At 39.0% G+C, this 16,781-nt stretch overlaps 1 protein-coding gene across 6 annotated transcripts in view; it reads left to right on the plus strand.

Annotated features, from left to right (window-relative positions):
* Positions 1-16,781, plus strand: part of MAP7 (microtubule associated protein 7) — a 135,019-nt gene that overhangs the window by 106,510 nt on the left and 11,728 nt on the right. For 3 of the 6 annotated variants that reach the window (XM_077351765.1, XM_077351721.1, XM_077351742.1), the window contains exons 5-9: positions 1,734-1,851; positions 5,307-5,417; positions 11,473-11,586; positions 15,363-15,511; positions 16,383-16,483. In XM_077351765.1, the coding sequence (XP_077207880.1) occupies positions 1,734-1,851; positions 5,307-5,417; positions 11,473-11,586; positions 15,363-15,511; positions 16,383-16,483 (593 nt within the window). The remainder of the gene's footprint in view (positions 1-1,733; positions 1,852-5,306; positions 5,418-11,472; positions 11,587-15,362; positions 15,512-16,382; positions 16,484-16,781) is intronic. The other 3 variants (XM_077351732.1, XM_077351749.1, XM_077351756.1) reach the window with 3 other exon arrangements.

Genomic DNA, 16,781 nt, shown 5'->3' on the forward strand with positions numbered 1-16,781 from the left:
AGAAGTCCACACTCCTAAGCACTACACCAAGCTGGCTCTCATATGGCATCATATGGCTGATGAGGACCATACCTACTTAGAAATATTCACTCATACACAAGTGAAACACACAGCTTGACGATCGTAGTAGAAAGCCCGTGACAGCTGTAGTCTCAAAACTAGCCATATATACCAGGGCAGGGAATATAGTAGCAAGTGGAATAATGGCGTGGTATGGGAGTGGTGCAGCTTGTGAAGGTGGGAGAAATATATATAAATGAATTAACTCCCACCCATTCAGGAAACACTTTCAGAGCTGTCAAGAAACCCCAGGGTTTCATGAAACCAGGAACATCCAAGTTCAAATGCTGACCCTGTCATGGAAACGTATTGGGTGACCTTTGGTCTAACCTACCTCACAGGATGCAGTACAGAAGAGACTGATGACTTTGGGTCCCCATTAGGAAGAAATGTGAAATTAAATAAATAATCCCAATCCCCCTTCATTGGGTTACCATCTTCTAGGTGGCACCTGGAGATATCCTTCCATTTCAGTTGATCTCCAGCTAATGAAGATTAATTTCTCTGGAGAAAATGGTTGTTTTTGAGTTTAGGCTCTTGGTCATTATCATCTGCTGCAGTCCCTCCCCTCCTCAAAGCCTGCCCTCCAAAATCTCCAGGTATTTCACAACCCAATGCTGGCAATCCTATCCCTTCAGTATGTCAAAATGATTTCCAAAATATGCATATTATTAAACCAGTTTGAGATACTGTGACAGTATTGTAAGGTAATCTACCTTTCTATCTTTAGGCCCAAATATTTTTAAATTCACTGGAATTAATTGACACTTCACCATAATGGGTAGATCCAAACATGGCTTTCCACTCATAGAGGAATATTCCATAAAGAGTTTCTTCTATCTATGAACATCATTTTTTCTAAGAAGTGTAGATTCAAAGGTAGAAGAGCTCCCCAGTCTCCCTGTTCCCTGATTAACTTTTTGTGAAGGCCAAAGCAGATGTTTTTTTTTTACCTTGCAAACAATGTCTTTGTTTCATTTTTTAAAAGGGATCTGTTAAGTAGTTGCTATCCATTTTTGTGAGCCATTTGCTGTAGACAAGCCATCCATAATCCCAAATGCAAATTCCATAATGAAGGAAAGTCTTTAATTTTAAACTGGAAATAAGTAATTGTAGCTGGTGCATATATTCTCATTTTGAAATTATTCATATCAGTTCTGACAAACATGAACCTGCTCTTGAGAAGTCATCATAGATGGTCTCAGAAAGTTTTACTTCAGGATTTTGTTTCCAATTCTTTATCATTTTGGTTATATTTCAAGAAAAGCTTAGTAACCTTAAAAATATTTTTCAAATATGGAAAGTTAAAATCACTACATAGTATTGGGGAAAGGGGTAGAAAAGAACAACACATCCTTCAGGATTTTGTTGCTTGTCCCTGATGAGCTGCTTAGCCTTTGAGCACTGAATTGTGGAAGCTTGTATAATGCACTGCCAGCAAAGCTAACAATTATGTAGCTCCCCAGCATGCTTGGCGATGCACTGGAATAGTGGGTCCACTAGCACTCAGCACTTAACAGTGCAGACGGACTGCTGTAGAATGATGGATGCCAGCTGGACTCACATCCATCCTTTTTCAAAATGGCTGCCTGGGAACACTCTACCTGCAAACAAGCTGGTTGCATTTAAAGTTTCATAAATCAAAACATGTATCTTGTTACTTTGCTTTTAAGGAACGACATGAAGCTGTGGTACGACGCACTATTGAGAGGAGCCAGAAACTGAAACAAAGGCACAATAGATGGTCCTGGGGAGGTACACTTCATAGCAACAGCAGCATTAATAACACAGGTAAAAAGGGTACCTGGTGTATCAGGTAGCATCCCTGTCCTTTTGGTGATATGGTTATATGATGATCTCTTTGAGGAAGTCTCTCTGCAGACTATATTATACTGAGTTCTTTAATTTAGGCTTCATATGTACATCTTACTTCTTATAGACCGTTTACGCACTGGAGGTTTCATGCTGGTCTGCAGGCTGGAGTTTTAGTTGTGGCAGGTTGCCCCACCTCTTCCCGCATACACACGAGGGAGCATTTGGCCCAATGCGCCTCATCTGCCCCGGATTTGTGCTCCTGCATGGGAGCTGGAGCAGTGAAGTTCCCAGTGCATAAACGGTCATACTGAGGCAAAAAAGAAATCAAAGTAATGCTTGCTTTAACTCCAACTATATTTGTACTTAATTTTGTTTGTGCCCGTGTGATCTTGTTTATCTGCCAACAGTCTGTCTAAGCTAAGCTTTAGGGGGGGAACAAATACCAACACACATTTATTTTCCTGGACTTTATGAGTATTCTAGGAATATTATACAATGCGAAATGTTAAATTATAAAGAGAAAGGATGTATTGTGTTGCTAGAAAGCTATTATCTTTTGTCTGAAGATGTTAGTGTTTGCTGAAATGTCAAGTAATAATATAATGCTTCGTCTTATATTAGCAGGTGGCTTTAATGCTAAAGTAGTTTCCCAGATACTTTTTCAATAGCAGGAAATTGTATGTTCTTGTTAAATCTTCTCTCATCTTCTGTCATCCCTCATTAGTGTGAACACTAATTACTCACAATTAATATGTGTATCATTGCTGTTATGAAGGCTAAGAATTTGATATTACTATTATCAATAAACAATTGCTTTTCCATAAAACAGTGCTTTACCTTTGCTTCTGTCTGTTTGCTTCTGTCCATTTGCTGTTCTTTAACTTTTTTTCCTTTTCCCTTTGGAAATCATTGTCTTGCATTCTGTCCCTAGGTTATTTTGTTGAATCATCATTCACCTTTCTCGATTTAGCAGGCTTGGAGTACCACTTCAGACCTCTGGGTGGTGCTAGAAAACCCGGTACATAAATCACTGATTTTTTTCAACTAGTAGATATATTCCCAAAATAGGACCACAACATCAGTAGCTAAACAACCCTCTCAGTGCATGCCTAACACCTACTAGATAGACTAGTCTGATAGCCCCTACTATCTTCCTCAAGCTTGTTATCAGGTGACTTAAAGAATGTGCTACAGTTAAAAATACAGTATATTGTTTTACAGAATTTCCCAGAGTCCTGTGCAAAGATGTTCCAGTCTATATGGATTTAGACTGGAGTATCTCTGCATAGGATTGGACTATCAAAGTCCTTTCCATCTCTGTTGCTATAAGCCCTGTGTAAAAATTATTTGTTTAATCTGATGTTCTCTTTCTCCATTTTTCTTACTGTTAGAAAAAAACAAAACTTTTCACCTCTCAGTGTCCTTGAACCATCTTTTCAATTCTCCATATGGTACATTTATTGACTTAAAATAAAAACATGATGCCGTGTCAAACTTAGGGATGCCAAACTTCAGGTGGGGCAAAAAAACAACACTGTGGGCCAATACAGATTAATTTATAATAGAAACAGTCATGCCACATAATATGTTAGAATTGTCAAACATTCCCCAAACTGCATTTAAACTAATTGTAATCAGCCAGTGGACTCCTCAGAGTTCTTCTGACAAAATACTTGGGTACTGCAAATTTAGATAAGGAATGGCATACAAATGATAAAAGTTCAAAAGATGATTCTTCTTCAGTCAGCCAGTTCTGCCAGTTATCCTTGCCACCTCCAGATGGGACCTGGGAATCCCCTGGAATTACAGCTCATCTGCAGACTACAGAGATCAGAGTTCCTTGGGAGAGAACGGGAGCTTTGGAGGGTGGACACTGTGGCATTGTACCTCACCGGGGTCCATGTTCTCCCCAGGTTCCACACCCAAATCTTCAAGGATTTCCTAATCTGGAACTGGTGACCCTGCTTCACCCCATCCCCCACAAGTGACTAGGGACACTTAGCACCCTAGTCAAACTGCATTCTGAAACCTATTCTGCTCACATTGGGTAATGCCCTTTCAAAGTGCTTTTGCAGCTGAATTTTCCTGTGCAGAACAGGATCATCTACTTCAAAAGTGCATTAAAAGTGTATTATCTGATGTGTGCTGAATGGGCCCTTGTTAGCATTTAAGAAAAGCAAAATAAATTATAATAATACAACCCATGTATGCATCACATTGTTCTTCAATTTACCCTCTCATTGCTCTCTTTCCTGTCCTCCTTCCCTTACAATTTCTGTCTAATAATCCCATGGGTATGTCTGCTGAAACATCCCTTCCTAGCTCTTGCTTAATGTTTCCTTTCTAACTGCTGATTTGCCTGTGAAAGGCTATGCATGCTTTCTCAAACCCATGCTTTCTTTTCTCAAAAATAGTAGAGGGAGGTAACTTTGGATTATGGTAGGTGATTGCTATGTTATAAAAGTATAAAAATTGCAAATGCAGGGATAGGCAATTTGTGTGTCCATCTTGACCTTGTTAATTTTGCTGAAGTTTAGAAGTTTTGAAAGTGATGAAGTGATGAAGCAAATGCTGTCATGGGATTACAAAACAGTTCTGATAGTGCACATATGTAATCATCATAAAATATAATTGAAAATGAGAGACAAGGAAGCAATGTCTGTGTTGTCATGCTGACAAGAAAATAAAAGCTGTGCAGCATGGTGGCTGGTCAGCAAAGGACACGGTTTTAGTTAAGCTTTTCCTTTTCTGAGACATCAGACAATATCAGAATAATGGCCCTGTTTGGGATTAGAGAACACAGGATCTCAGGGCTGAGGTATGGTGAGTCTCAGTCACACAGCATGAAATTTGGCTAATGGAGATCAGTCCTCTGTAATGTAATAATTTATCTACAGGAATTCTTAGGGCTAAAATCTGCCTAACCTTTTGCTCCCTCCTTTTATCTCTCATATTCATCATCTTTACTAGCTTTATTCTTCCTTTCCCAGTTTTCAGGTGTTCACAGTTCATAAACATTCTGGTTCACAAGGTTGTTTTGCTCAGTGGATATCTTTTCCATGGATTTTTTTAAATTAAGATTTTAAAAACATTTTTCTGTTTTGTACAGGCCCACCACTGGTCCTTCTGTTGTAAGCACAGCAAGGCAGAAATAAAAATCTCACTGTTTATGACCAATTCATTCAGCTTTGCCTACTAAAAACTTATATTCTTGCCCCTGACTGAATGACTGTTGCTACCATTTGAGATTAAACAATCTTGTGCACATTCTTTGAGTCACCTGTAAAATCTCCCTTGAAAATTTTTCCTTTTTTTTTAAGCAACAGAGGGGGAAATCAGGAGTAGCCCTCTTGAACTGTTCCCTCGGGAGATCTCGGAGGTTGCATTACTGCATGTAGGCTGCCAATTAGCGTTATTTCCATTTGTTTTAGATCCAGACAGGCGGTCTGTTTCAACAATGAACCTTTCGAAACATGTTGATCCAGTCATTAACAAGCGGCTCTCCTCCTCATCTGCAACATTACTAAATTCTCCAGACAGAGGTACAGTTTGAAAAAAGCAATGCCTGAAAAGGAAAGGACTAAAATGTTCTGTATTGTGACGTGACTATTTTGAAAAACTTCAAGAAGATCTGAAGTTGTTTTATGTGCATTATTTAAAGAAGAAAGAAATTTTTTTTAAGTGTTTGAACACAAAGTAAATTGAATGGTTGGCCACGCACCACACATTTGAAATATCAAAACTTGCTTGAATCTGTACACTTAGCAAGTGCTAAAAGCAGTGCTTCTGTCAGATTTTTTAGTAAATGAATAAAAACTAGAGAATCAGTCCATCATCCCATAATTGCATGGAATCCATTTTATTATTTCTCCATCACCACTAGACCACTTTCATATTTTTTTGGGTTCCAACAATTTAACAAAATCTTATATTTGTTAAGCATAGTAAAATTACTGACATAAATTGGCAATTGATTTTAATGTTGGCTTTGTTTTAGAGGCAAGCCTTATTCCAAATTATATTTTGATCTTTAAAAAGAAGGAACTTGAATATCAGGTGGTTAGGTAATCACTTGTCATTCAGTATGTCATCTACTTTAATAAAAAGTAAAAGGAAGGATCGGTAAGTTTGTCTCCAACATTCTTAAGAAATTTATGTTTGTGCTAGAAATACAGTTTGGGACAAAAGATTGATTAGATTTTTAGTTGTATTGTGAAACTGGTTGGAAGGTTTCAAACATTTGGCAAACACTGTTCTGAAAATCTGTGGTTTTCTGTTTAATAATTTTGTGTGCTTTTTCTGCATGCATGATGGTATATCTGTGCAAACGTTGTGTTCCTACGCCTTGCTAAAATGCTGTAACAATAAGATTTGAAATGTTACCTTAGGGCTATCAGTCGGGCTGTGCAACCTTTTAGGCAGCAAAGCACAATTCAGAGGGCTGTTTATATTAAGGGACAGCAATTTCTCACTTCTTATATATTTGCTAACTTTTCAGACCTTTTTCCTTTGTAAGTACTCTTCTCTACTCTTTCAGGTTTACATTGAGATATAAGGTCTGTAATTTGCTTCAGAAATTGATGATAGAAGGATAAGTCAGTTTACAGCTGATAATTTGAGATTAATGATAGGTATGTCCTGTGCTTTGCTCCTGAAAAGTGTGCTCTTTGAGCAAATTTCCCCACCATCCTCAATCTATTTTGCATAATTTTTCTGTCAACAAGCCATCATATAGCATGTAAAATGAATGCAATAAACTTATTGTTTATTGTGAAAACAAATTGTGAATTTCAGTGATGTTCCTTGCTCAGTCCTTCGGATTCCCAGCTACCATATCTGGAATGTGATTATGTTTCTGGAAATCTGGATGTCATGAATTCTGCCAGTTTGGTTATATCCAAAATGATGGCATGGCCTGATGATGTTGTTCTTGAAAATGTTTTGAGGGAAGTATGTCAGGATCAAAGATAGTGTACTGCTTGGTTATGACAAAGAACAAGCTCTATGTCAAATATTATTTGAATGAGTTGGATCCCTCACAAGCATTGTGCAATGACTGAGCAAGGATAATCCCCCCCCCCCCCCCGTTCCCAGTCCTTACTGCAGCCCACATGGCACTCCATGAAGTTCCTACAACTACAGGAATAAACTTTCTTGGAGACAGAAATGGCTGCTGGGGTACAGGGATGGTGAGTTTTAGTGCCTTTCACTGACAGATCATGCAAGGCAACCCAAAATTATATTTCCATTTAGGAGAAGGAAGTAATCCAGTCCAGTAATTCCATTCTTCATGTTGCTTGATGAGTTGCTAAAACTTCCAAGTTGTACAATGTGGGTCTCTCTCTCTTTCTCCCTAGCAGCCTTGCCAGCCAGTAGGAAATGACATTTCCTGTTAGGGAATAAAGTGTGGAGCAGATCTTCTGCACTCTTTGAATCATTGTGTTAAATATAAATAGGGCTGAAATGTTTGTAAAAACATGATTCAGGCATCCTTTGAAAAATGGGAGAAATTAAACATAATTTTAAGGATTGCCAAACACAGAGCTTTTTAATTAGAAAAGGTTAGAATTATCACCTGCTAAATCTCTTTCCCTCCCCCCATTACATAAATGTGTCTGGCAATTCTTTATAAAGAATTTTAGTCATTGTATTTGCTGCTTCTAGTCAAATTTGCTACTGCAAGTGCATGGGTGTAGCCTGTGTTTTGTGTGTGTGTTCTCTTTGCTCTTGTTACATCTGTGCTGTTGTACAAAACCCTGTTTTCTTTGGTGGTGCTGTAAAAATTTCCTTTTAAATCATTTACTGCTTCTCAAAGCCCACTCTGGTAGCTTTGGGCTACTAGAATATCTTAAATATTGAGATGCAAAAACCATGTCTAGAAATTAAAACATTTTATTGAATAGATTCTACTAGAGATCTAGAAGGACATTTAGGGGAAAATCCCAAGCTGGTCTATTCAGAATTAGGTCCCACGTTATTCACTGTGGCTTCCTCCCAGGAAAGGATTGCCGCCATAATTTCTCAGTAAGAAATTGATGGTACCCAACCATTTTTAAATTGGTAAATTTCACTATGAGATTAATGAGGGGGGGGATCTTATTGTGAGAATGAATAATGACAATTTAAGCCAATTACTTGGCTTTACCTGAACAGTCCTTGTTTTGAATACTACACTACGTATGCTCTGTGCCCATCTACTTTCTGCACATCATACATAGATATTTCCACCCAAAAGACAAATATATTGCAATTGGCATCAGTTGCACTGTTTGTTAAGCCCAAGTTTTATAGCAGCACAGATTCTCTTCCATAGAGAGAATGGAAGAGAGCAATTCCAGGTAGCTGCCTCTGTCCACTGAGTGCAGCATCAGATTATAAAAGGAGCTCCTAGAACTGAGTTTAGATTTCTAAAATAAGTATATATTTTATTCAGTGGGGAAAATGTTTTTAAAAGGGAAGATCAATCAAGATTAAATGGGATCTTGAGACCTCATTTGAGAAAAATTCTGCAAAATATATTTAAAATCTATTTTGCATACTTGTATAGGAACTTCAAAATATCCTTACTAGAAAGTAATAGCACTTTATAACTTGTGGGGAGGGATAGTGGCTTTGGTTCAAAACTATTCACCTTCCAAGTAGTTTTACTCTGCTTGTGGAAAAGGTATCAGTGGTTATCTTTACTGATGTTTAACCTGCAGAAATTATTATTTTGATTATGATAAATTAATTAGGCTTCTTGTTAGTTTTATTCATCAACATTTTAAAATATCTTATTACCAGTGTCCTAGCCATTCAATAAAGCATCTGCATATATTTTGTTTCTAAGAATCAATTGACAATCTCACCAATTTCTCCCAGGCATAGAAGCTGACTTTATTCATATGTTACTTTTTCTGGATGACATACTTAAGCTACTGCTTTATGTTCACATGGGAGAAACTCATGTACATTTTTTTAAATTGATAATGGCCCAGCCATCTCTTGGCCCAGCCATCTCGGGGTAACGTGCAACAACTTGAAAGCAACAGAGTTAAAACCAAAATCAATCAGTTGAAACAATATCAATGTCCCTTGCTTTCGGGCATCTTCACCCATTCACCCATATTGCTCTCCCATGTTATAAGCCAGGTCCAGTTGTTATGAGGAAGAGTATTTTGAGAGAGAAGAAGCAGGGGTCGATGTTCTAGTACTCTGGTGGCCCAGCCTAAACCAAATACCTGGTGGAAGAGCTCTGTTTTGCAGGCCCTGTGGAACTGAGTGAATGCTGACAGGGTCCGTGTCTCCTCTGGGAGCTCATTCCACCAAGTAGGGGGCAGGACCAAAAAGGCCCTGAGCCTGGCAAGGCCAGGTAAACCTTTCTAGGGCCAGCAACCACCGGCCTGTTGGGACTGGCAGAACGTACCACTCTTTGGGGGACATAACTGAAGTATATACACAGGTCTTTTGGTTAGAATGAAGGACCTTCATCTGATGATGATGATAAAATTAAGAAGCATTTCACAATCAATTAAGTAAGATATGATTTTGTTTATTGATTATAATGATTTTGCAATTCACAATTTTAGTAGCAGGTCAACTTTAGTTTATAATTAATTTGGCCATTTGTCTATGCAATTCTTCTTGAGCCTCTTGTGGCGCAGAGTGGTAAGGCAGCCGTCTGACAGCTTCGCCCATGAGGCTGGGAGTTCAATCCCAGCAGCCGGCTCAAGGTTGACTCAGCCTTCCATCCTTCCGAGGTCGGTAAAATGAGTACCCAGCTTGCTGGGGGGTAAACGGTAATGACTGGGGAAGGCACTGGCAAACCACCCCGTATTGAGTCTGCCATGAAAACGCTAGAGGGCGTAACCCCAAGGGTCAGACATGACTCGGTGCTTGCACAGGGGATACCTTTACCTTTACCTTTTTACTATGCAATTCTTCTTAGCTTTTCCAAAATGTGACTAGATTGTTCTGATCAGTAACTGTTTTAATAATAGATTCAGATGGGTAGCTGTATTCATCTGAAGCAACAGAACAAAGCATAACCTTGTGCTTATATACTTTTAAAACATTTGTCTATGCAATTCTTTGTCTATGCAATTCTTCTTAGCTTTTCCAAAATGTGACTAGATTGTTCTGATCAGTAACTGTTTTAATAATAGATTCAGCTGGGTAGCTGTGTTCATCTGAAGCAACAGAACAAAGCATAACCTTGTGCTTATATACTTTTAAAACATTGTTGGTCTTAAAGGTGCCACTGGACTCAAATTTTGTTATGCTAATAATATTTTTGGAGCATTTCCATATTAGCAGATGTGGATGAGTAGTTTCTACATTTCAAGGTGCTAGCAGGAGAATGGGGCAGTAACAATACATGACAGAAGAACAATATGGAACAACTTTTAGTTTCTTTGGCCTCAGCGATTTTTTCACTCCTAAACTTGTTCAATGCTAGCATGAATGGGCTCAGATGAAGTAACGGAAAGCATATTATCTACGTCCATAACAGCCAAAACACAATAGCAAGAAAATTATGTGCTTCCACCCCCAATCCCTCTGATTTAATGACAATTGATATGCTTTGAAAGAAACATCCATATTATGTTTTGTGCTTATGTAAGTTGTTGGGAAATGGCTCTGTTAATTGAAAAGCTGTACTGAAGTGGTTCATTGCATAACAGCATTTATGCAGGCAGCCTACTGTGAGTGAAAGATCAAGATTCCTACTGTAAATCTATTTTTCTGCTCGTAAAATTAAGGCTCAGAAATGTATGGTAGAGAAAATGTACCCAGGGACTAGACTATATAGAAGGTAATTTTATTTTTCTGAGGATTTGCTTCTCTCCCTCTGCCCATGCAGTACTCTGGAAATGGTTAGGGTTTAGGGATCTCATTAGCAATATGTGTTTGCTCTTTCATATTATAAAAGCCCCCACATTTGTCAGATATCAGTAAAATGTAAGTAACAATCATTACAAAGCTACTTCGATGGGAAATCAAGAGGCAACTATATCTGGTGTCTCTGAAGTGTGGGTCTGCACACGTTGTCAGATATGGTGGCTAGCGCGTTTGTTATGCATTCTTTGTTCTTTTTCTATTTAGAAAGTAGCCTAAAGAGAGTATTTCTGCCATTGGAAAAGGGAGAAGGAAGCTATTATCTCGAATTATCCCTCATTATTGCATCACGATGTACTGAGGTGCATTTTGTTTGCAAGACTCTTCTGACACACAGAGAACTTTTGGGGACAAGCAGCAAAGCCCAGTGCCTATAATATTTTCATGGTGATATCTGGTAAAATTCTGAGGGTTGTAAACAAAGATATTTGCATTGTATATCAACCCATTTACTTGGCGTATAATCTGGTTATGGATAATAATAATATGTTAGTCCTTGGAAACACCATTTAATGTATGTAATCAGCAGTCGACAGGAAAAAAAATAGATAAAGCCAAAATAGAATGTACACGGTAAAAGGAAACTGGAATAAGTACCTTGCTAATATTTATAATCCTCTGTGGGAAAAGGGGAGCAACATGTTATAATTGCTTCCCGTGGAACTTGATATTCTGTGGATGACTTGTGATCTAACTTCCTGCTTCTGTGGTGACCCTCAGCTCGACGGCTGCAGCTCAGTCCCTGGGAGAACAGCATTGTGAGCAGACTTCTGACGCCAACCCATTCCTTCCTGGCCAGGAGTAAAAGCGCAGCAACCTTGGCAGGAGATGCAGGTAAAATGAAAGTAATAATAAAGGATTAATTCTCTACTCCATTATGCCTTTTGGGGGGAGGGGGAAGAATGCCTGTGCAGCTTTTTTGAGAGGGGAATCAAGTCTGTCCAGGATTAATATCAAGTTAGTTTGGCTTTAGAGTTAATTGACTAAATTCAGACAACAGGGCAGAATTTCCACATAGACATTTCCAGACTTAAGGGATGCCAGCCTCCACCTTGGACCTGGGGATCCCCCAGAATTATAGCTAATCTCCAGAATACAGAGATCAGTTCTCCTGGACAAAATTGATGCCTTGGAGGGTAGACTCTATGGTATTCTACCATGCTGCAGTCCTTGTCCTCCCCAGGCTCTGTCCCCAAATCTCCAGTTCTCCAACCTCAATCTCTCAACCCTATCCCCCCCCTGCCCCCCACCAGTGGCCAGGGGAACTTAACAACTCTGCTTGGCTTTCTTACAGTAGGGCTGTTTTCAGAAGCACCCACATGCCCTCATCCTCTGCTCGTCCTGCTTTTCTATTATATTCGGGTATAATCAGATAAATAAAAATGTATACTTTTGTTACTTGCTTGAAATCTGGAGATGTTATAGTGAGAAAAATGGTTTTCTGATAGCTTAGAGTGCTTTTGCTGAGCAGGCCTTGTTTGCGCAGGATTAATATCATCTCTTCTCATGCAGAAACCCCAGTTGGCAATTAATTCTGGTTGCCTGTGACATACAGATACAGGTGCCTCCAGGTCTTTGCCTTTTCTGCCTGAGTTAGTTTTTCCACTCCTCAAGACAAGGGTTCAATCCAGAGTTGGAAGCTCAATTTGAGGAGATGGAGAAAATGAAATCTGGTTCCCCCACAGGTTTAATTTTGTACAGCACAGTTAACTGGATTTCATTTCTGGGTGTGGTTCTCTGTGTGAGAAGAGGAGGCAGGGATGTGCATGTGCAGCTGTTGTCTTAACATCTGCTTAAAGTGACATCTGAATCCAGCCCATGTGTACTGATAAAACTAGGATTTAAGTATAATCCTATTGTGTACAAAAAGCTAGAAGTGAGGAATGGCTGTTATGTGGCTGGTCACAGTTAAAAATGTAAATCGTCTTCATACAAATTACTGTGATGCTTAATTCATGGATAGTGCCTGGAGCTTGGGTTGCTAGTTAGAATCAGGCTGGCGGCAGGAGGATTTGGAGATATGGTCCAGGAGCTCTCCAACATGCTGACATTTTACACAAAAACCAGAGCAAGCTCTGTGCTATATGCCCACTCCCCTGGAAACATGTAGAGCCTCCATTTATTTATTAATTATGTGGCATGTGGCTCTGCCATTGTTGTGACTGGCCCACTCCTCCCCATCCAAAGCTTACAGAGCCTCTATTTGCGGCTTGGCTGCCTGAAGATGCCACTTGCCAGCATCATGCCTGGACTGCTCCCTCCCACCCATCTAAATTTTGCAGAAATGGTGTTGGCATGTGGCATCTGTGGAACAGCTGGAAAGAGCGGCTCAGCAACTTTCAGGGGGAAGTGGGTGTGACGACAGCAAAGCCACAAATGGAGGCTCCACAAATTTCAGATGGGGAAATGGGGGGGGGGGATTTCCCCCAATTTCTTCAACCCCAAGTGGGGAGGAAAGGTGCCAAAGCGTGGAATCCCCAGGCCCCAGTGGCAGGCTGGCATCCCTTCCTGGAGCTGAGTTGTGAATTATTAGATGACTTTGAGCCACTTTGCACAGTTACAGTTGTAAACAAATTGCAAATGTGGCACATGCAAAAGAAAAGGATTAAGTAGCCTCTCTTTCTCCTCTCCCCATAATTCTTCACTCCCTAATATATGTTTATAAATCTGGTATATAAATTCATTTCCAAGCTGGTATAATGCTGAGGCCATTATTTATATACACCAGACATTATTTCATCTTGGACAAAGCTTTGGCTTGTCTTTATTTTCCTGACATTTTTCTGGCTGGAACAGGAACGTAAATTATTCTAAAAACATATAGGTTTTTGTATAATTAAAGCCTGATACAGTGAGGGGTACAAGCTGAGAAAGTAGCTGTGTGAAACTTAATGCTGTGTACACAACTCCAACCCCATCCAACAGCCTATACTGTGCTTCCTTATCTGTTTTTTAAAAGATTAAATCTCAGTGGCAGTTTGAGGGAGGCACAGAGTTAAATCAGTACTGCTCATCCTCACTCAATCACCTAATAGGTAGGAGTTTTCTCAAAAAGGACCTGGGACAGTTCTAGTTGCTCCATGCATGCTGTTGAAGCAAAGTGTTTGTGAAGTACTGTTCTAGTTCTTCCCCTTAAAGTTCTAAAGGGCTTGGGGCCAGGGTACTTGAAGGATTTCCTCCTCCTGTATTGTCCAGCTTTACAGCTAAGATCTACCTCTTACCCCTGCTTTCTGGGCCTCCATCTTCAGAGGGACTGTAGCGGCCTGTGCCTGTGGAAAGCCCTTCTTCTAGAGGCACCTACACAGCATTCTTTTAGGAATCAAGCCAAATATTTCTGTTCACCCAGGCTTGATTTAAAATAAAAACAAAAACAAAATTTTAGTCTGGGAACTGTTATTTTAAACTGTCTCTGGTCTGATTTTTATTATCTATCTTTTTATGCTTGGCTGGGTTTTTTTAATGTTGGATTTTAATGAATGCTTAGTTTTTATTTCATAAGCTGCCAAGAGCAGATTCCTGGAGAGGCAGCATCAAATGTTCTAAATAAATAAATACTGTACAACTGATCTCTGCTGACACTGATCTAGTGACTGTAATAATTCTTCTCTATCTTTTTTTGTGAGTCTCTTCTTACAAACCTAGTCCTAGTACACAAAATTGATTTGACTCTTCTTGGGCATGTTAACACTAATCTACTAGAAATATGAATATATAAGCCAATCTGTTCATATCACTAGTTTTAAATTCAGTAATACATTATCAGAACCAATACTTCATGCTTTCTTTTATAGCAAGGTCTTTGAGGGTCTCCCCATAGTAGATTGGCCAACTTGTAATAACTAAACTATTATCCTTCCTTACACTGAAATAAGAATTCTCTACTTGAACTGAATTTATTATTCCGCCAAAACAAAGCATACATTTGGTAGCTGTTCAGATTTCATCAAGTGGAGTTATATTTTAAAATGTTTCCTTCTGATCCTGAATTTACAGGGCAAAAATACAAGTCCTGAACTGGTATCTAAAACTACTGATTTCACTGAATAACGGGATTACTCTAAGAAAACTAAGCCATATTTATAAGGGCATATAGTAGTCACAGAAAATGGTGAAGGCAGTTTAACTGTACCATATGTTTATCTGTACCCATAAGGCATCATGTTGGATGCAAACTTTCTACAGGGGAAATAGACTAGATTTTTTCTAGTTCCTTTTTTTCTTTAAAAACAAAATTATTCCATAAAATACGATCTCATGAAATACTATTTTCATTGTGGAATTTAATTCTCTTGATGTGTGTCTGTGTACCCCTTTTTAAGATTTGTTTAATGTTTAGCAAGTAATTCTCAGTGGTCAAGTAAGTGATGGTTCTGGGTTAACTCTGTCTTCTGCATGTATTAATGTCTCCTTCCTTCCCTTTCCTACTCCTCTTCCTTCCTTCCTTCCTTCCTTCCTTCCTTCCTTCCTTCCTTCCTTCCTTCCTTCCTTCCTTCCTTCCTTCCTTCCTTCCTTCCTTCCTTCCTTCCTTCCTTCCTTCTCTTTTCTTGCCTTTCATAATACCACTGCTGTTTTGTTTACACATATATAATGGGGGGAATCCCACACCCCAGTCATCCCCATTTGTCCTCGTTCAGCATCTTGCAGCCCCATCAGCCCTCTGTCCTTCAAGGCTATAAGCTGTCGAAATCCAGCAGACAGAGCAAAGCTTTTTGGTGCAACACTTGATGTTGGACGTAGGAGGACTACACAGTCTGCAGGGGTAAGCATGTCTGCTTATTTCTATTCAACTTTCATTTATTTCCATCCAGGAGGTATTTTCAGGTTTGGTCATGGCGTGTGGCATTATGGCCGTGGTAATGTAATGTCTGTTGTTTACAACAGACAGGGGGAGCTGCTTTGATGTAAGATGAATGATGAATGAAGTCATATGCCTGTGTCATTAAGATGTATCTTAAGAACATAATGCTCAGGTTCTTACTACTTTCTATTTGTGGTAGACTTCCCAGCAGCCCACTCCCAATCAAACTGGCTAGCAACTGTGTATATTTCAGAGATGGAGCAGGACATGGTGTGGTTCACTATTATAATTATTCTGTACCGATAAAAATACAAATAAAACTAGAAGAGTAAAGAGTGATTGCTAGTGTGCATCACAGATGCTAAATGTGTTAATTCAATTCAATTAAACAGGAGGCCTTTGTTCTTTGGGTTCTTATCACCTTGTTGGGTGATGCAACTGGCAATAGGCTCCATCGTGTTGCTGATACAGAATGAATGGTTTATTGAAAGGCACTACTGCATGATACACCACAAAAACAAAACTGCAAATTGAATCAGATGTATGATACAGAAATACATATAAAAAAGGCATGGATATTAGGAAGAGTCCTTCCTCTAAAATTAGCAGAATTAGCAGTACATATTAGTTACTGCAACCCATGGATCAAAGCCCATCTCACTTCATAAGGTCCTACTTTTTCCTACAGCCTTATTGTGAGGCAATTAATAATCCAACCTTAACTTCATGTAATGTTGTGATTAAATTCAAGGTGAACAAAGCATCCAAAGATATATTTATGTGTTTATATGCACTGTGATATGGCTGCCTTATGCTTTTTGTTAAATTTTAGTCAAGCAGAAAAGAAAAGGAAAGGGGCCTTTCATTGTCTAACCCATCCGGCAAAAAAAGAGCTCGTTCACCTTCTACTTTTAGAAGTAAATCATCAGCTTGGTAAGTAATTTCTTGATGGAATATGCCTCATTTTGAGAACAGTTTTGAATGAGTTTTATGTTAGAACAATAGAAGGGTCACAGAAATGAGTTACATAGATAATAACTTTCCTTTAAATAGAATTATTTTTCATGGTACCAAATATTTCAGCTGGAGAATTTCAATGACCTCCGTATGAACTTAATTGAAACTACTAGAAAACTATTGCCTGATGAGTATAATTGCAGAGTAATCCTAAACAGAGTTACTCCAGATTAACTCTGTTTAAGATTGCACTTGTAATGTAAAAGGAGAAAAT

This window comes from Paroedura picta, chromosome 1 (genome assembly GCF_049243985.1).
Source record: "Paroedura picta isolate Pp20150507F chromosome 1, Ppicta_v3.0, whole genome shotgun sequence".
Lineage (NCBI taxonomy): Eukaryota > Metazoa > Chordata > Lepidosauria > Squamata > Gekkonidae > Paroedura > Paroedura picta.